General features: G+C 54.8%; 1 protein-coding gene across 1 annotated transcript in view; it reads right to left on the bottom strand.

Moving 5' to 3' along the window:
• Positions 1-714: 714 nt before the first annotated feature.
• Positions 715-17,268, bottom strand: part of HADHA (hydroxyacyl-CoA dehydrogenase trifunctional multienzyme complex subunit alpha) — a 31,829-nt gene continuing 15,275 nt past the window's right edge. Inside the window, exons 8-20 of the mRNA XM_069011916.1 lie at positions 13,147-13,269; positions 12,410-12,528; positions 11,590-11,646; positions 9,246-9,355; positions 8,845-8,979; positions 8,069-8,240; positions 7,026-7,112; positions 5,395-5,535; positions 4,247-4,315; positions 3,804-3,999; positions 3,291-3,405; positions 2,204-2,349; positions 715-1,241 (exon numbers count right to left, since the gene is read on the bottom strand). Of these exons, the coding sequence (XP_068868017.1) occupies positions 1,096-1,241; positions 2,204-2,349; positions 3,291-3,405; positions 3,804-3,999; positions 4,247-4,315; positions 5,395-5,535; positions 7,026-7,112; positions 8,069-8,240; positions 8,845-8,979; positions 9,246-9,355; positions 11,590-11,646; positions 12,410-12,528; positions 13,147-13,269 (1,616 nt within the window). The 3' untranslated portion in view covers positions 715-1,095. The remainder of the gene's footprint in view (positions 1,242-2,203; positions 2,350-3,290; positions 3,406-3,803; positions 4,000-4,246; positions 4,316-5,394; positions 5,536-7,025; positions 7,113-8,068; positions 8,241-8,844; positions 8,980-9,245; positions 9,356-11,589; positions 11,647-12,409; positions 12,529-13,146; positions 13,270-17,268) is intronic.

Here is a 17,268-nt window from a genome sequence, read left to right as displayed (position 1 = left end):
GCTGTCTGAGCTGTGCCTGGGGCAATGCCAGGGCCTGCAAGGAAGCGCCCGTGGCCTGAGGGAGCCCCAGGCACATCCCTGCCTGCAGCAGCAGCCCAGGCCCTGCTCCCAGAGCAGGGGCAGGTGCCGGGAATGCTGAATTCCCCAGGAGGGCTGAAGGCTGGTTCCCAGCCCCGTGCCTCCCCCAGCACTCAGCAGAGGCAGAGGAGATGATGTCTTGGCCCAGTTTCAGTCTGGGAGCTTTGAAAGACAGGGAGAGGTGACATGAAGAGCAGCACTGTTCAGCTCCTGGCCCAAGGCTTGCCAGGGCGCAGGAAAATGGCTGGAAGCTGGAAAGGAAGCCAGGGAGGGGGAGCTAGGCCAGTGACAGGTGCCCGGAGATTTAAAGCCTTTTAGTTTAACTTGAGCTCTCCCCACAGGGGGCCCTTCTGGCCTTTGGCTGCTCGATCCACAATTACAGGCGCGTCCATCTGCCAGGATCTCCTGCCAGGATCTCCCGCGGCAGAGGGAGCTGGAGGCTCCTCACAGCCCCTGCGTGATGGCAGAGGCTCCCCACAGCCCCTGCGTGATGGCAGAGGTGACAGTGCTTTGTCCTGCTGCCATCCTGCCCCTCCATGGGTCCCAGCCCCCATGGACAGGATCCCAGGGCACTGCCTGAACCAGTCAATCCCAACTTGAGCCGTTCCCTCAGGGAGATGGGAGGAGAAGCAGGAATCCAAACCCAGGAGACGGGGCTTTATTTTGGTGGATGTTTATGGAAAGGCAAGGCCTCGGTTCCAGCCACGTTGCTGGATGCTACTGGCCAGACTGGGAGCTCTGGAGGCCATGGCACAGAGGCAGAGACAGCAGGAATTCCCTCCCCCAGCACGGACCCCCAGGCCCAGGCTGGCACGGGACGGATGTGCCCAACACACAGTGGCTGATAAGGCACTTGAAATGACTACAAGCCATGAGGCAACCTGCTGCCCCCCTCCTTCCTTCCTTCTTTCCTTCCCTTCCTCCCCCGGGAGCTTTGGAGATTAACCTACGGAGAATGGGGTGTTGTGGGGAGCCGGGGCCCGGCTGGAGGAGCTGTCGGGGTGTCACCAGGCCACCTCACTGGTGGAATTTCTTGCTGGGGCTGTTGGCGTGGTCCAGCAGGAGCTGGCACGGTGTGAACTGGCTGCCGTACACGGCCTCGTACTTGCGCAGTTTGTCCACGAGCTGCCGCGCGCCGTAGGAGTCCGCGAACCTGAAGGGACCTGCAGGGACAGGGACACAGCGCTGACAGGGAAGGGAGAACCACCAAGGTGCCTGCAGGGGTCCCAACATCCAGAAACAACGGCTTTGTCCCATTCATCCTTTCCCACCAGAGACCCCCCCAGTCTCTCATCAGGGTACCAGGACTCTGCTCCCTGCTCACCTGAGCTGGGCAGAGGCACTTGAGTGCTGGGGACAGGCTGGGACATGGATAATCATGGAATCATGGATGGTTTGGGTGGGAAGGGACCTAAAAGCCCATTCCAGTGCCACCCCCTGCCATGGGCAGGGACACCTCCCACTGTCCCAGGCTGCTCCCAGCCCCAACATCCAGCCTGGCCTTGGGCACTGCCAGGGATCCAGGGGCAGCCCCAGCTGCTCTGGGCACCCTGTGCCAGGGCCTGTCCACCCTTGCAGGGAACAATTCCTTCCCAATATCCTAACCATGGGAAACCATTCCCTGTGTCCTGTCCCTCCAGGCCCTTGTTAAGAAGTCCCTTGGGGCTGCTCCCTCAGTCTGAACTTGGCTCAAGGAGGGAAAGCATGAGGCATGGGGCAGAAGCAACTCCTTGGGCCCAAGAGCCCTTGGTGAACTCCAGCAGCAGTGGCAAGAGACAGCATCAGAATCATGGAATTGAGGGTGGAAATGCCCTCTGAGACCAAGTCCAAACATTCCCCAGCACTACTGAGACTACCACTAACCCCTGTCCCCAAGTACCACATTCACAGGGATTTAAATCCCTCCAGGCATGGGGAGTCCACCACTGCTCTGCACAGCTGTGCCAAGGTTGGACAGCCCTTTCCATAAAGGAACTGTTCCCAGTATCTCACCTACACCTTCCCTGATGTAGCTTGAGGCCATTTCCTCAGGCTGCAGCTCAAACCTGGCCTTCACTCCTGCCTTGCCACATGGCTACAGCCCACAGGGAGCTTTGGAGCCCAAAGCACAGCCCAGAGCACTCACCTCCCAGGCAGGGTGGGAAGCCCAGGCCGAACACAGCACCGATGTCCCCCTCCACGGGGTTGCTGAGGATCCCCTCCTGCAGGCACATGGCTGCCTCGTTCACAAAGCGCGTCACCAGGCGCATCTGGATGTCCTCGTCGGAGCAGCTGCAGGAGAGAGGCTGTGAGGGAATGGGCATTCCCACCTGGGCAGGGCATGGCCCAACCCTGGGACGGCACTTGAGGCCAGCACAGGTGGGACACAGAGCCAAGCCGGGGGTGGGAACGGCCTCCCTGGGAGTGTCCCAATCCACATGAGGATCAGGGCTAAGCTCTGTGATGTTTCCTGAAGCAGGCACTAAGAATCATGGAATGGTTTGGAAGGGACCACTGGGGCTCCTCTAGTCCAGCCTCTGTGCTCAAGCAGGGTTTCCTGGAGCATGGCACTCAGGATTGTCCCCAGATGTGTTTGGAATAAAAGGGCTTGATCAGCCTCTGCATTCAGCAATGTCATGGAATCACAAACCCATTTGGGCTGGTAAGGGACCTTAGAGCTCATCCAGTTCCACCCCCTGCCACGGGCAGGGACACCTTCCACTGTCCCAGGGTACTCCAAGCCCCGTCCAGCCTGGCCTTGGACACTGCCAGGATGGAACAGCCCCAGCTGCTCTGGGCACCCTGTGCCAGGCCCTCACCGCCCTCCCAGGGAACAATTCCTCCCCAATATCCCATCCATCCCTGCCCTCTGGCACTGGGAAGCCATTCCCCATGTCCTTCTTCACAAGACACCCCCCCAGTCTCTCACCAGGGTAACCCAGGACTCTGCTCCCTCCTCACCTGAGCTGGGCAAAGGCACTCAAGTGCTGCAGACATGGATAATCATGGAATCATGGATGGTTTGGGTGGAAAGGGACCTCAAAGTCCATCCCAAGTCCCTCTCCAGCTCACCTGGAGCCCTTTTAGGCCCTGGAAGGGGCTCTAAGGTTTCCCTGGAGCCTCTTTTTCTCCAGGTGAACACCCCCAGCTCTCCCAGCCTGGCTCCCTGGCAGAGGAGCTCTGGCTCTTGCAGCATCACACACAGGTACTCACAGTCACACACAGGTACTCACACGTCAGGATTTGCTGGCATCTTGAACTTTTCCAAGATCTCATCCATGCCAGAATTCACACTCCTGTTTTTCACTCCCTCCTGGTAGACATAGAATCCCTTCCCTGCCTTTCGACCTGCAAGGATCAAAGCAGACAAGTAATCTCCTGCCACGTGTCCTGTTTCCTCCTGACACCTTGGATCTTGTTTTGTGACTGCTGTTCCTGCTCCTGGAGCAGATCCTCCCAGCACTCTGTACCTCAGAGGGCAGATCTGCTGCCTCAGCAGGGACAGAGGGAAGGGACCCAGCTCCACCTGTGCCCTTGGCAAGATGCTGCCACTGTGCCAGGCCCTAATGCCTTCTCGAGGTCCAAAGGACAAACACCACCACTGCTGCTGTGGGAGGGATTCCTGCCCCATTCCCAGGGCTGCTCTCCCCCCGCTTTCACCTGGGGCAGGAGAGGCTGACGGATGCTGGTGCTCTCCCTGGAGCAGAGGGGACACCCTTTAGCTTGGGAACAGCTTAGCAGCTCACCTAAGAAGCCTTTCTGCACCATGAGCTTGAAGAGGTCGATGCTGCCCCCTCCGAAGCGCTCGCCAAAGGCCTTGCCCAGGTCCTCGGCCACGTGTGTGGCCACGTCCACGCCCACCTCGTCGATCAGCGTGGCCGCTCCCACGGGGAAGCCGAAGGCCGTGGAGATGGCATCCACTTTCTTCGGGTCAATGCCCTCCTGCAGGATAGGAGGGGAAGCAATGGGATCTCGGGATGAGGTCCTGGAAAGCCAGTGTGGCACAGAGAGCCCAGCCCCATTAACTGACTGCAAAGAGGAGCCAAGAGCAGGCTGGGGACAACCACAAGACCCAGGGCTAGTGACCCACATCCCCTCCTGCCCACACCCAGGCTGACCCCAGCTCTGGGCAAGCAAGAAGCAATTCCCATGACTATTGGGGGATGCTCAGTAGCTGACGGACACTCACCTGGAGAACTCGGACCACCTCGGACAGCATCGGCCCCAGGCACCTGGTGGTGTAGAATCCAGGCCCATCCTGGGGAAGAGAGTGCAGCAGGGAGTTCTTGGCAGCACCAGAACTGTGGTTCACAGCCCAGGCTGCAGTTCAGACACCCCAAACCCCATCTCCAACACTGGTACTGACTGCTAGAATTGGTTTGGGGTTTTTTCCCCCGTAGAGCTCAGCAGTGTTTGCAGCTTCCATGAACTTACTCCCTGGAAGTTCCCATCCCAGTGTTTTTATCTGAACTAGTGTCTGCAGGTCCAGAGCAGGCTGCTGCTTCACCAAGCCCAACAGACTGGTGAGGGAAAGGGTGCTCAGCACAAGGGAAACCAGCATAAGCCAGTTGTTCTACCTCTGCTGCTCCCCACAAAGTCAGGAAGCAACAGATGAGCTGCAAACTGCCCTTGAGGGAGGCAGCTGAGCCAGGGACGAGGCTCAGGGAAGCAGCATCATGTCCCCACTGGCCTTTGGAGCTGCTCAGAGCACTTTTTAACAACCAGTTTTCCCAGCACTACAGGAGAGATGTGCTCAGCATCACTGGCAACCTCAGGAATCAGGGAAAAGACAGGGACACTTTCCACTGTCCCAGGTTACTCCAAGCCCCATCCAGCCTGGCCTTGGACAATTTCAGGAATGGGGCAGCCATGGCTTCTTTAGGCAACCTGTGCCAGGACCTCCCCACCCTCACAGGGAAGAATTTCTCCCTAATATCCAATTTAAATCCACTTTTCTGTGTATTCCTGCCCCTCTCCCCCAATATTTAACCCAGACAGAGGAGGGTTCCTGCTCACTGACTCTGTCCTTGCAGCCTGCCAGGGAGCTGAGGTGGTGACAGTCCTGTCCAGACTGCTCTGTCTGGGATGCCCTGGAAGCCGTGTGGGGCAGGAGTGCCAGCTCCTCGTACTGGCCCTGCACCTGTGCCTGGTGGCCTTGCATGGCTGCTCCAAGGGACACGTGAGGATCATCTGGACACTCGCCCCTTTCTGACCTCCCTTTTCACTTCTCAGAGGAGCAGCCAGCGCCAGTGTGTGCACAGCCATGTTTCACCCCCCCTCAGTGCACAAGCCCTTTTATGCATTACCCAGCCCCTGCTGTGTGTAGCGTCCCCTCACCTTCACCACGATGACAACTTTGCCCTGTTTGAGGCCAACAGCAACAGCAGAAGCCGCCGTGTCCTGGGAGGTTTTGTCTGTGGTGATGATTTCCAGCAGCTGCATCTTGTCAACAGGGGAGAAGTAGTGCATCCCTATCACCTGGCAGAGGGAAGAGCTGGGTTCAGATGGATTCTGGCTCCCAGAGGAATCAGCTGGGCAAGTCGAGTGCAGAGGGAAGGCCGGCATGGGCTGCAGGGCCCTGACCACGCTCTGTATCCCTCTATGACAGGAATGCTCTCCCATTGCCTTCTCTCCTTGGTTTTCCCAAGGACACAGCGCAAGCCCAGGAGCTCCTGCCTTCGAGGATTAAGATACAATTTTTACAGGACCACTTTATAGTCTGGCAGCCAAATCTGCCTGGGAATCCCAGCTGAGCTCATCCTCAGGGAAATGATGGGCACAGTAGGACTTGGAGGGGCACCTGAGCTGGCAGGGCAGCCCCACCCAGCTGCTGCATCTGCTGGGCTCAGACTGGAGCAGCCCTCAGGGAGTCCCTGCATGCTGCCTGTGAATGTTTTTGGTGAGGAAGTGAATTTAAGGATGAGAAGGCTTCTATCCAGAAGCTCATTACAGAGGGAAGTGCAGCCTTCCCCCGGGAACAGCATTTAAGTGGAGATTATCTGGCTGTGTGCCTCACTTTCTGAATGTGACCATGCCATCAGCCTGTCACCTTCATGCCTCCTGGCAGCCACACTTGGCACCAAGCCCTGTGTAAGTCAGAGGCACCTTGCTGAGTTGCAGGCTGCAAAACTAATTAAAGAAAATGCTCTAATTAGTTAACTGACTTCCTATGAGTTTCCCCGTAAGAGCCATTGCACAGGCAATTTAAACAGCAAGAGGATGTTATTTGCAAGGATGAACAAATGAGGCTCAGTTGGCAATTTGGATGCAACAGAGGTCTCACAGCAAATGAGGAAGAAGCTCAGCAGGGTGACAGGAACCTCCAGCAGGTCACCTCATGCTCACAGGCACCACAGGTACCCCTGGCAGGGCAGTCTGCTGCTGCCTCAGGGCTGTAGGGATCAGTGCTCCTGCTCAGATACACTGAGGCTGGAAAAGCCCTGCAAGAGTCCAACCTGTGCCTGATGCCCACCTTGTCCCCAGCCCAGAGCACTGAGTGCCACCTCCAGCCCTTCCTTGGACACCTCCAGGGATGGGCACTCCACCACCTTCCTGGGCAGCCCCTGCCAAGGCCTGACCACCCTTTCCAGGGAGAAATTCCTCCTGATGTCCAACCTGAACCTGCCCTGGCACAGCCTGAGGCCATTTTTTCTTAGCCTGTCCCTTGTTCCCTGGGAGCAGAGCCCGAGCTCCACCTGGCTCCAACCTTCCACAGCTTCTCTGCCCCCACGTGCACCAACACCTTCTGATGTGTGCTGACCTGCCACACCAACATCACCCTTGGGGTGAATCCACCTCCACCTCCTTCCCACCTGCCCCAAGATCACGAGCTCTTTGCTCAAAGCTTGCACTGGGAGCAGAGGATGAGCTGTGCCATGTCCTGAGGAGGGAGCAGAAGGTCCCTAAAGCAAAGACACCTCACCATGGACAGCTCTGCACAGGGCACATGGCCCTGAGGACTCACTCACCTTCTCAGGCCTCTTGCTGGCAGCAGCGATCTGGCTGATGGGGAGGGCAGAGGTGTTACTGGCGAAGATACAGTGAGCAGGGATCACCTGGGAGGGGAACAAGGGACAGGACACAGTGAGCAGGGATCACCTGGGAGGGGAACAAGGGACAGGACACAGTGAGCAGGGATCACCTGGGAGGGGAACAAGGGACAGGACACAGTGAGCAGGGATCACCTGGGAGGGGAACAAGGGACAGGACACAGTGAGCAGGGATCACCTGGGAGCAGGACAAGGGACAGGACACAGTGAGCAGGGATCACCTGGGAGCAGGACAAGGGACAGGACACAGTGAGCAGGGATCACCTGGGAGGGGAACAAGGGACAGGACACAGTGAGCAGGGATCACCTGGGAGGGGAACAAGGGACAGGACACAGTGAGCAGGGATCACCTGGGAGGGGTGGAAGGGGCTGTGTCACACACAGGCTCCAGAGTTGGATCTGGGCCCTGGGAGATCAACACCAGGGAACCCTGGCAAATGAGGCAAACTGGGTTTGCTCATTAGAAACTAATTGGAAAGCAGTAGTTCAAGTCAGCCAGCTCTGACTTGCCCTGAACTATCCCCAGGTCTGCAATATTAGCCCCAGAGCTTCCATGTTTCTGCCAGGCCTCTGCAGCCACAGGAGACACTGCGGGGAGCACCCCGTTCCCCCAGTGTGCCCTTGAACAGAACAGAGGGACAGCAGGTGAAGGACTGCGAGGTGTGGAGATAGCAGAGGACACCACTGTCACATCAATGTCCTCAGACAAATGGAAGCTTTTTTTGGAGCACCCCCAGGAATCGGAATGTCAGAACTGTTCCATTCAGCTACCGGTTCCTTACTGAGCAGGGAATGTCCCCAGCAAACAGAAAGGCTGCCCCTGATGCTCACTCATGTCCTGATGTGATTTGTACCAAGAACCCGACTGCAGCACAAAGGCGAGGGGACAAACCCAGCAGCACAGCCCAGGACCCTCTGCCACGCCGGGCCACACCCAGGGGCTGCTCTGGACTGATACTCACGGCCTCCACCTCCTTCAGCACTTTGTGTTTGACGTTGATGTCCTCAAACACGGCCTCGATGACCATGTCTGCCTTCTCAAAGCCCTTGTAGTCCAGCTGGCCCATCAGGTTGCTGAGGATGGAGTCCCTCTCAAACGATGTCAGGCTCTTCTTCTTCACCTTGCCGTTCAGCCTAGGGAGGGACAGTTCTGTCACAGCTCCTGAGTGGACCAGTCAGGCTGCTGGAGGTGCACCACAGGAATCCCTCCTGTCCCTCTCCCAGAGCTGGCACCCAAAACTCCATCTCCAACTCTGCAGGACTGTCACTCTGTGTTCTGACCCCTCCTTCCATGTGGAGACAGGGGAGTCCTGCTCCCGTGGCTCAGCTGAAGGTCAGTCACTGACATTCCTGATGATAAACAGCTGAGCACTATTACTGCAGAACCAGGAGAACATGGAAGAAACCCAGGAAGAAAACCCTGGAATGCCTCCCCTGACATGGGCCTTTAGGTAGCCAGAATTGCTCTTTCCTTAGCTCTAGAAGTTACTGCTGAATCCAATACCCAAACTTAGGTCTCTGCCTACCTAAGGAGCTAAGGCTGAGCCACTGGGCCTATCCTACAGCAACATCCCAGCACAGTGCAGGGGACAACATTAAAATAAAACTTTTCTGTGACATCCAATGGCTCCTCCAGCAGAACAGCAGTGTCAGGAGCTCCTGGTTCTCCACAGCAGAGGAGAACTGTGACTAAAGGCAGCCCAATGTCACCAGAGCAAATCCCCCATAACTCACATACCCCTTGTAGACCTGCTGCTGGCCTCTGTCCAGGCCCTTCTGTGCTGTGTCCTTCAAAATGGTCTTGATGCCCTTATCCACGGAAACCTGGGCGATCCCGGCTCCCATGAGCCCCGCTCCCAGCACAGCCAGAGTCCTGCAGGGAAGGACCAAGGGGACACATTCAAAGCTGGACATGGCAGAATTCCCATCGCTGCTGCCAGACTCACACAGCTCCTGCCATCCACCCAGGCACCACTTGGGAGTGAGGCCACACAGGACTGAGGCCTCCAAACTGCAGCGGGTCAGCCTCTGGAGGCTGGAAACATCTGCTCTGATACACTGCTCTCCAGCCCACTGAGTCCCAGGAGCCTTTCAGAGGTCCTCCAACTGCTCCTTCAGGCATCCCACACTGGCACTTACTTGACCTCTTTCTGAGGTGCCCCAAACTTGTTCTTCTTGCAGTGCACCTGCCCGTGGTAGAGCCCCATCAGTGCCTTGGATTCCTTGGTCACTGCAAGTTGGCCAAAGCTCTGGAGGAAAGGGAAGAGGGAAGCAGAGTTTGGCATTAAAGAGCTGCCTCAGTGCCAGCACATCAAAAACACGGCAAGGGGAGAGACAGGCACCGTGTGATTGCACAGGTGAGTGACCTGGATGGAAAAGGGACAAGGGCCCAGGTCACCTCTGAGGAGAGGCACCTTCTGGGCTCAGCACAGCCCACCCTGCACCACCTCCTCCTCCCCAAAAGCAGAAGGATGTGGAGCTGCTGGAGAGAGCCCAGAGGAGGCTCCGGAGCTGCTCCCAGGGCTGGAGCCCCTCTGCTCTGCAGCCAGGCTGGGAGAGCTGGGAATGTTCACCTGGAGAAGGGAAAGATCCAGGGAGAGCTCAGAGCCCCTTGCAGGGCCTAAAGGGGCTCCAGGAGAGCTGGAGAGGGACTGGGGACAAGGCATGGAGGGACAGGACACAGGGAATGGCTTCCCAGTGCCAGAGGGCAGGGCTGGATGGGATACTGGGAAGGAATTGTTCCCTGGGAGGGTGGGCAGGCCCTGGCACAGGGTGCCCAGAGCAGCTGGGGCTGCCCCTGGATCCCTGGCAGTGCCCAAGGCCAGGCTGGACACTGGGGATGGGAGCAGCCTGGGACAGTGGGAGGTGTCCCTGTCCATGGCAGGGGGTGGAATTGGATGAGCTTTGAGGTCCCTTCCCACCCAAACCATTGTGGGATTTGATGATTCCAGTTCCTCAGTGACAGGATTGGATTTCCCTGACATGAGACGCTTCCTACCCCCATGCATCCCACACCAATTGGGGCCACTGTCCCCAGAGATCCAGGGAGGAAGGACCCTGTCCTCAGGCTTTGACAAAAACCTTTACAAACAGGTCCGTTCTCTCTGACAGCAGCAGCCTGATCCTATTTTCAGAGCATCACAGGAAACAAAATCGAAGGCCTGCATAACCTCCCAGCCCTCAGCACAAATGTTCTGAGGAACACAAAGACAGCACAAGCACACAAAAACAAAGGTTGACTGAGCCAAGTCTGCCAAGGAAAAGTAGAGAATGTGGTTTGGAGCAGGCTGTACCTTCCTTCACCACTGCTCTGTGAGTTAAAATAGCCAAAACAAAGCCTAGAAGAGAATCTGCAAACTCCTGTCCTGGGGGAGAGAGGGAGGCAGTAAAAAAGCCACAACACTGACACTTATTATTCTTCAGGGGTTCTGGGAAGATCTCCATCCTGCTGCTGCTGCTCTCAGAAAAAATCCCATTCATTCTTTGCTGTAAGGAACAAAGTATCCCAAGGCTTTTATCCAGCACCAGACCAAATGTGGGTGGAATGCACAACCAGCAGGGATGAGGCACAGCCAGGAGGGCACTGGTAAGGTGACAGCTACAGCTCAGAGCAGGCCTTGGCACCAGAAGGGAACAAAAGGAGTTACAAAGCATGCCAGGGAAGTGGGAGACTGATGGATTTCACCAGCATTTAAGGGGCAATGACCTTGGGGATGACCCAAACACAGAGATAATCGGATGGGAACGTGGGACTGCTGGAGACTCAATCTTGCAGAGCTGGCAGTGCCCAGGTAACCCCACCTGTGACTCTGTGCACAGACACAATTACCTCTGTGGCACCAGAAATAACAAATTTGAGCACAATTGTGGCAAAAACAGGACCAGTGAGGAAAAAAATAAATAGGGATAGGTTGTTTATTATGGCAGAGAAATGGAGGGATGAGGATGGCTGAGGAAAACAAAGACTCTGTGTGTGTGGAATAAACGGGTCACACACAAGCTGCTGGGGAGGACACTTGCCTGCTCCAGCCCTGGACCTGCCCACCACAGTCTGTCCTACACCCTCAGTTAAACTCTATTCCAGTTTTCCCTGTGTCCCAGCAAAGCTCAAGCAGGACTAGATGGTGTTTAGGACATGAGGCTCATGTGACAGCATGGTCAGATGAGTGAGATGAGACATCTACAGCCAGCTCCTAGAGGGGGTGTGGAACTTCAGCTCTGCTCCCCCATCAAGGAGAAGCAGCATCAGTCACCCACACTGGCCCTGCCTGTGAGGGGTTTGAGTTGAGGCTCCCCATCCTTGGCAGTGCCCAAGGCCAGGCTGGACAGGGCTTGGAGCAACCAGGGATAGGGGAAGGTGTCCTGCCCATGGCAGGGGCTGGAATGAGATGAGCAGCAGCCTGTGCTGAACCCTCTGCGTGGTTAAACACAGATCCCCTCACCACACCATTACCTGATCCCTGCCAGGATCTCCTCTCCTTACCTGGGATTCAATGAGGTATCCAGCATCACTCCCCTGATCCAGACCAGTTTTTACGACCTAATCCAAAAGCAGTAAAGACACCACAGCTCAGTCATGCTGCAAACACACTTTAACAGGATTCCCTGTTGTCTCCAGCGACCCCTCCCCAACTTTCAAGGCACATTTCAGACTCCCTGAGTCCTGTCCCTGCTGCTCTTAGCAGAGCTGTGTCACCCTGTCCTTCTAGCACAGGACAGGTGAGGAGTTTACCAGCAGGTTCATTTTTAGCCATCCCTTGTGGTTTTAGGAACTGTGCTCCTGTAATGTCACTGCTCTCTGAATCCTTCACAGGTTTTAAAGAAGTCTTGGCAACAACAGTGAAAAGTCATTTCACAACAAAGATTCAATCACAGAGCATCTGTAACAGGATGTCTGTGTAACACAGGGGACTAATGAAGTATTATGTAGTTAGTGCTATGACAATTAAAGCAATTTCTATTTTTATGGTGTCGAACAGGTCCCCCGAACTCTTCAGAGACTGTACAGAAAACCTGGGAAAACTGCAGCTGAAAGTTTCATGGACAAAATATTCTAGCTAAGCCTCCCCTCAGTTGGGATTCCCGCTCTACCCCTCACTGGTACCAGTACCCATAAACTGGTGATCATATTTTGGGCAGTCATTCTGAATTCTACCCCACAGCCAGCACTCCTCAGGACTGATCTCTGTGAGGATCAGGATGCTGGCTTGACTCAGAGGAAGGATCACCTTCCCTCTGCCTGTCCCACATGATCCCGCAGATCCACCTGCCCTGCAGTTCCCCCCACCTCCCAGGGGGGTTACCTGGATGATCTTCAGAGGAGCAGGGTAGAGTCCTTTGGTTTGCTTTTGAACTTTGCTCTCCACTGTCTTGTAAACTTGCTGCCTCACGAAGGGAAGAGCCATGGCATAGTCTGTTAGCCCTGCAAGATGGGACAAAACAGGGGTCAGCACAGTGCCAGGATGGACTGCAAAGGTAAGGCACTACAAAAGTGAATATCTGCACTAGAAAAGTGCACCTGAAACCCAGGCACAGGCAGCAGGGGCTGCTCAGAGGGTTTCCATGGATTATTCCATGGACAAGTCTCATTGAGGGCTGAAGTGTCCTCCTAACACAACTGGTGACAGACTGAGCCCCGGGAAGCAGAATTCCCAGAGATGTCCCCATTTCTGGGCTGTGCTATCCAGGATCAGCACTGAGCAGCCCCTTGTGCCTCTTCCCACCTGAGTTCACGAGCTTGGTACAGAACTTGCCACTAAAACTTTGCAGATGGACAGTCCCTGGAGGTACCTGCTCCCTCTCACTCCTTGAGGCCTGGCTCCCTTCCAGCAACCTCAGGAGCCACCATGTCCAGCTTTGCTAAAGCCCAGATCTGCAGAGCAATGTTTTCCTCTACCACCCCACGCTGCTCAAGAGATGATTCCAACATGAAATAACCAGGTTTTGAAATGGAATTGAGTAGGAGCACGAAGACATCCTGGAGAAGCCAAGCTGGATTACACTCCCTGCTGTCCCTTGGGATTTCTCCATGCTGACTTACTCTGCATGAGCCCTCTGGATCTCTTGGTAGACACAGTCTTGTTGGCCAGTCCCCTGGCAAAACCAATGGCCACCTCCTCCAGGTACTCAATTGTTCTTGCTTCTGGAGTCTTCACTCCTGGCCCTGGGGAGAGCAGAGAACACAGCACAAGTTATCCCTGAGGGTTGAGGGCGCAGGGAAACCAGGACCAGACACAACATGACGGGCCTTTGAACTGCTCCCGCTCCTGTTTGGCTTCTCTTGGTTATGAGCAATGGTGGAAAGGCTCAGCAGGACCATATGAAGGGCCCACAGGATTTATACAGAGGGCATTGTGCACAATTATGCTGGAATGCCAGCTCCCTGTGGGAGCAGGGCCAAGTTACATCCAGCTCTGCAATCAGATCAGGTTGCTCAGGGACCTTCTGCCAGCCTCTGGACACTTCCAAGGACAGAGGTTCCATGACCACTCTGGAGGTGTCTTCAGCTCCTGACCATCTTTTTGCCACTTGTGCCCTTTATTCCTCAAACCTTCTACTTGCCGTAACTGCAGGCACCCGGAATCCTGAGGGAACTGAGGTGTTCTGCCTCCCCTCCCTCTTGCTGCACCTCTCCTCTCCTCTGTGGAACAAGTGTGCCCCACCACACTGTGCCAGTGCTGAGCTGTTAAACACACAGACAGCATTTCGGGAGTGCTGAATCCCAGCAAATCACCTGTACTGGAGCCAATGTCCAACCAACCCCAACCTTTGAACCCAGTGCAGGAAACCTCTCACTTGCTTTAGCTACTTCAACACCTCTAACACCTGGCCCAACTTAAAGCTGTCCCACAATGAAGTAAGCCACCACAAAACCAGTTTTAGCAGCCTCTGAGGGTGGGTTGCACAATTTCCAAGCACAGGAATCCTCCTCATTTCCAGACAATTGTATCATCAGGACAGGAGGACACAGCACAGGGCTGAAGAGGCAGCTGTGAGATGCTGCCAGAGGCAAACTGAGTCATTAATGACAGAGCAGTGCCTGTGAAGCTGCACAGGGCCACCATGTAGACCCTGGAGCTAAATGTGCAACCTTGGGCTGAACAAACCCAGTGAGATGACAACCCTGTGTCCCTGCAGCTGGGCAGGGACATTCACCTTCATACAAACTGCTCTAAACACACCCAGATGCTGCACAGAGTCCTCAGAGCTAAGGAAACACCCCACAGACACAGATAAAATCCAAAATCAGAAACTCCCTCCTGTTTCAGCTCCCACTTCTCTCCTCCTCCTCCACAAAAGGCTGAAGCCTTCAGTTTTAAGGTTTTAATCACAGAATTGTTTGGTTGGGAAGGGAATGTTAAGGGTCATATAATCCTCCCCCTGCCATGGGCAGGGACACCTCCCACTGTCCCAGGCTGCTCCCAGCCCCAATGTCCAGCCTGGCCTTGGGCACTGCCAGGGATCCAGGGGCAGCCCCAGCTGCTCTGGCCTGCCCACCCTCCCAGGGAACAATTCCTTCCCAATATCCCATCCAGCCCTGCCCTCTGGCACTGGGAAGCCATTCCCTGTGTCCTGTCCCTCCATGCCTTGTCCCCAGTCCCTCTCCAGCTCTCCTGGAGCCCCTTTAGGCCCTGCAAGGGGCTCTGAGCTCTCCCTGGATCCTTCTCTTCTCCAGGTGAGCACTCCCAGCTCTCCCAGCCTGGCTCCATGGCAGATGGGCTCCAGCCCTTGGAGCATCTCTGTGGCCCCTTTGTTTCACCCCTCTCTGTGTAACACCTTGAGGGTTTTCACCCAGCAGACCCCAGAAGCTGCTCCCTGCTGGGGGAGTCTATCAGCAAGGAGGAGATAAAGCAGCACAAACACTGACAGCTCAGGGAAGCTCCCTGTGGAAGTTTCTCTCCTGCCCTGGCAGAATGTCAGAGCCAGTCCAAGGAAAAACAGGCCAAACAAAACAACATAGTTGATTTTACAGGCAGCAGACAAAACACAGCTCAGAGCTGCTGCATAATCTCCATTTCAGCAATGCCCAGTGGGTTTTAGAGAATTCATTGGAAATCTGAGAGCATTTGGGAGTTGAGAGCTCAGACTTCACCAGCTTCCAAATTCTCTTCTCACCATTCAAGGCTGAGACCTTCAGCTTTATGGCCTGATGTGCTCTAAGATGTCAATCCCTGGTTTCCTGTTTCCAGCAGCCAGGATGCATTAACAAGTGCTGGATTCTGATACTCCATCTGAAGAAAACTGCTGTTCATTTAAAGTCTGAGCTGTGAGAACCATTCCCACCAAGTGGCTGACCCCACACATGTGGGTTTACTTTACCTGCAGTTAATTCCCAGTGTTTTGTTGTGTCCTAACCCGGAAGCTCTGAGCTGTCCTCTCCCATTTGCTTTCTTTTACAAATGGCACATGCCAAAGTTGGATCCAGGGAATGCTGCAGAGCTCCTTGCTGAAGGAGAACTGATTGCATGCTGTCCTGGGTTGAGGTGTATTCTATTACCATCCTCATGAGCTGTTGAAATCAGGTGGGGCAGTGTTTTCCTTACCTCCTCCCCCCAGACTATCTTTCTGTTAATGGCCCATCATTGTCCTGCTGCATGACTCAGAGATAACTCCCTCCGGACTATCTTCTGTTAACGAGCCTAATCAACACCTGGCCTCATGACTCATTACCTCATTGTGAGATGCTCCACCCAGAGGGAGGAACCAAGCATCCCATCATGGATATAACTGGGACTCTGAGCATCAAAGGGACGGGCTCCACTGGATTTCCAGAGGACAGGAGCTACACAGCCACCGCTGGACTTTCTGAGGAAGAGCAGACCCCTTCTACTACAGGATCACCACTTCAGAGGATTGCAGCCACCATTCCACCAGACTGCTACCACTACCCTGCCTAATAGGGATTCAGGTTGTATCTTGGCTCTGTCAGTGTTTTCTTTTACTTTCTTTTCCTTTTCTTTAATTTCCATTAAATTGTTATTCTGACTTGGTGCCTCTCACTGGTTTATTTTCAAACTAGTACATAATTTGGCGCCCAACGTGGGGCCTGCTCTGAGAGAAAGTCAGAATTACAATTTTGTATTCACCATGGTGCTCAGCTTGTCTGCATGGGTACTGTATCTTGCTCTCTATATCTTTCCTCACATGGGGAACTACCTGCCTGTAGTATTACTCCTGTTAAAACCAGGGAATGGTATGAGAATTGCTTTAATGGTTTATTATGTCTATAGCATAATAACCTGCGAGGCGATGAATGCCATTCGAAAAATATACTCCATTTTGTTTGGCTGCCCTAGTCTGGGCTCCTATTTCTGGGATCTCCTCAACAATCGCACCCAGCCCCTGGTGGGAGGAGTAGAGAGTGGTTTCTTCCAGCCTTTCAGGCCAGGCACAGCAGTTTTTGAAAATATTGAACTCCCTCTGGATGTCAAAGATAGCATAAACTTGCTGTCAGTTCTGCTTTGTCTTCTCTGTACAGCCTGCACCATGTACACCATGCTCAGAATCAGAGCTATGGCACAGCATCCTCAGGATGAGGGAGGGAAGAAGAGCAGAGCAACAAACACCATGTCTGCACAGACTGTCGCAGAGAAGAAAGAAACCAAATGCAAAACAACAGCGTCCATGTCTACGCAGACTGACACAAAGGAGAAAGAAGCCAGACGCAAGACAACAGCGCCCATGTCTACGCAGACTGACACAGAGGAGAAAGGAACCAAAAGCACTGTCAGCATCCCCACGCAAACCATCACTGAACCAGAACAGCCTAAACCGATTGCAGTTGCCCCCGTGCAGAAGAAGAAATCAAAAAGCAAGTCAGTCCGCATAGTGACTGACGAGGATGCAGCAGGACCTTCGCACCCAGCAGAAGAGGCAGAGCCAGAGATCATCACTCGGTCACTATCCCTGGGTGAGCTGCGTGACCTGCGGAGGGAATTCACCCGCCAGACGAATGAGTCCATCCTGACCTGGCTGCTCCGCATCTGGGACGCTGCAGCCAATGACACTATTCTAGACGGAAGTGAGGCCAGGCAACTGGGATCTCTGTCCCGGGATGTGGTCATTGACCAGGGGATCGGGAGAACCCAAGAAACCCTCAGCCTCTGGCGGCGACTGCTTACAAGTGTCAGGGACAGGTACCTTTGTAAAGAAGACCTCCAGG

The sequence above is a fragment of the Aphelocoma coerulescens genome, chromosome 3, assembly GCF_041296385.1.
Source record: "Aphelocoma coerulescens isolate FSJ_1873_10779 chromosome 3, UR_Acoe_1.0, whole genome shotgun sequence".
NCBI classification, from domain to species: domain Eukaryota; kingdom Metazoa; phylum Chordata; class Aves; order Passeriformes; family Corvidae; genus Aphelocoma; species Aphelocoma coerulescens.
Note: the sequence above shows the minus strand (reverse complement) of the source record. Positions and strands in the feature narration are given on the sequence as shown.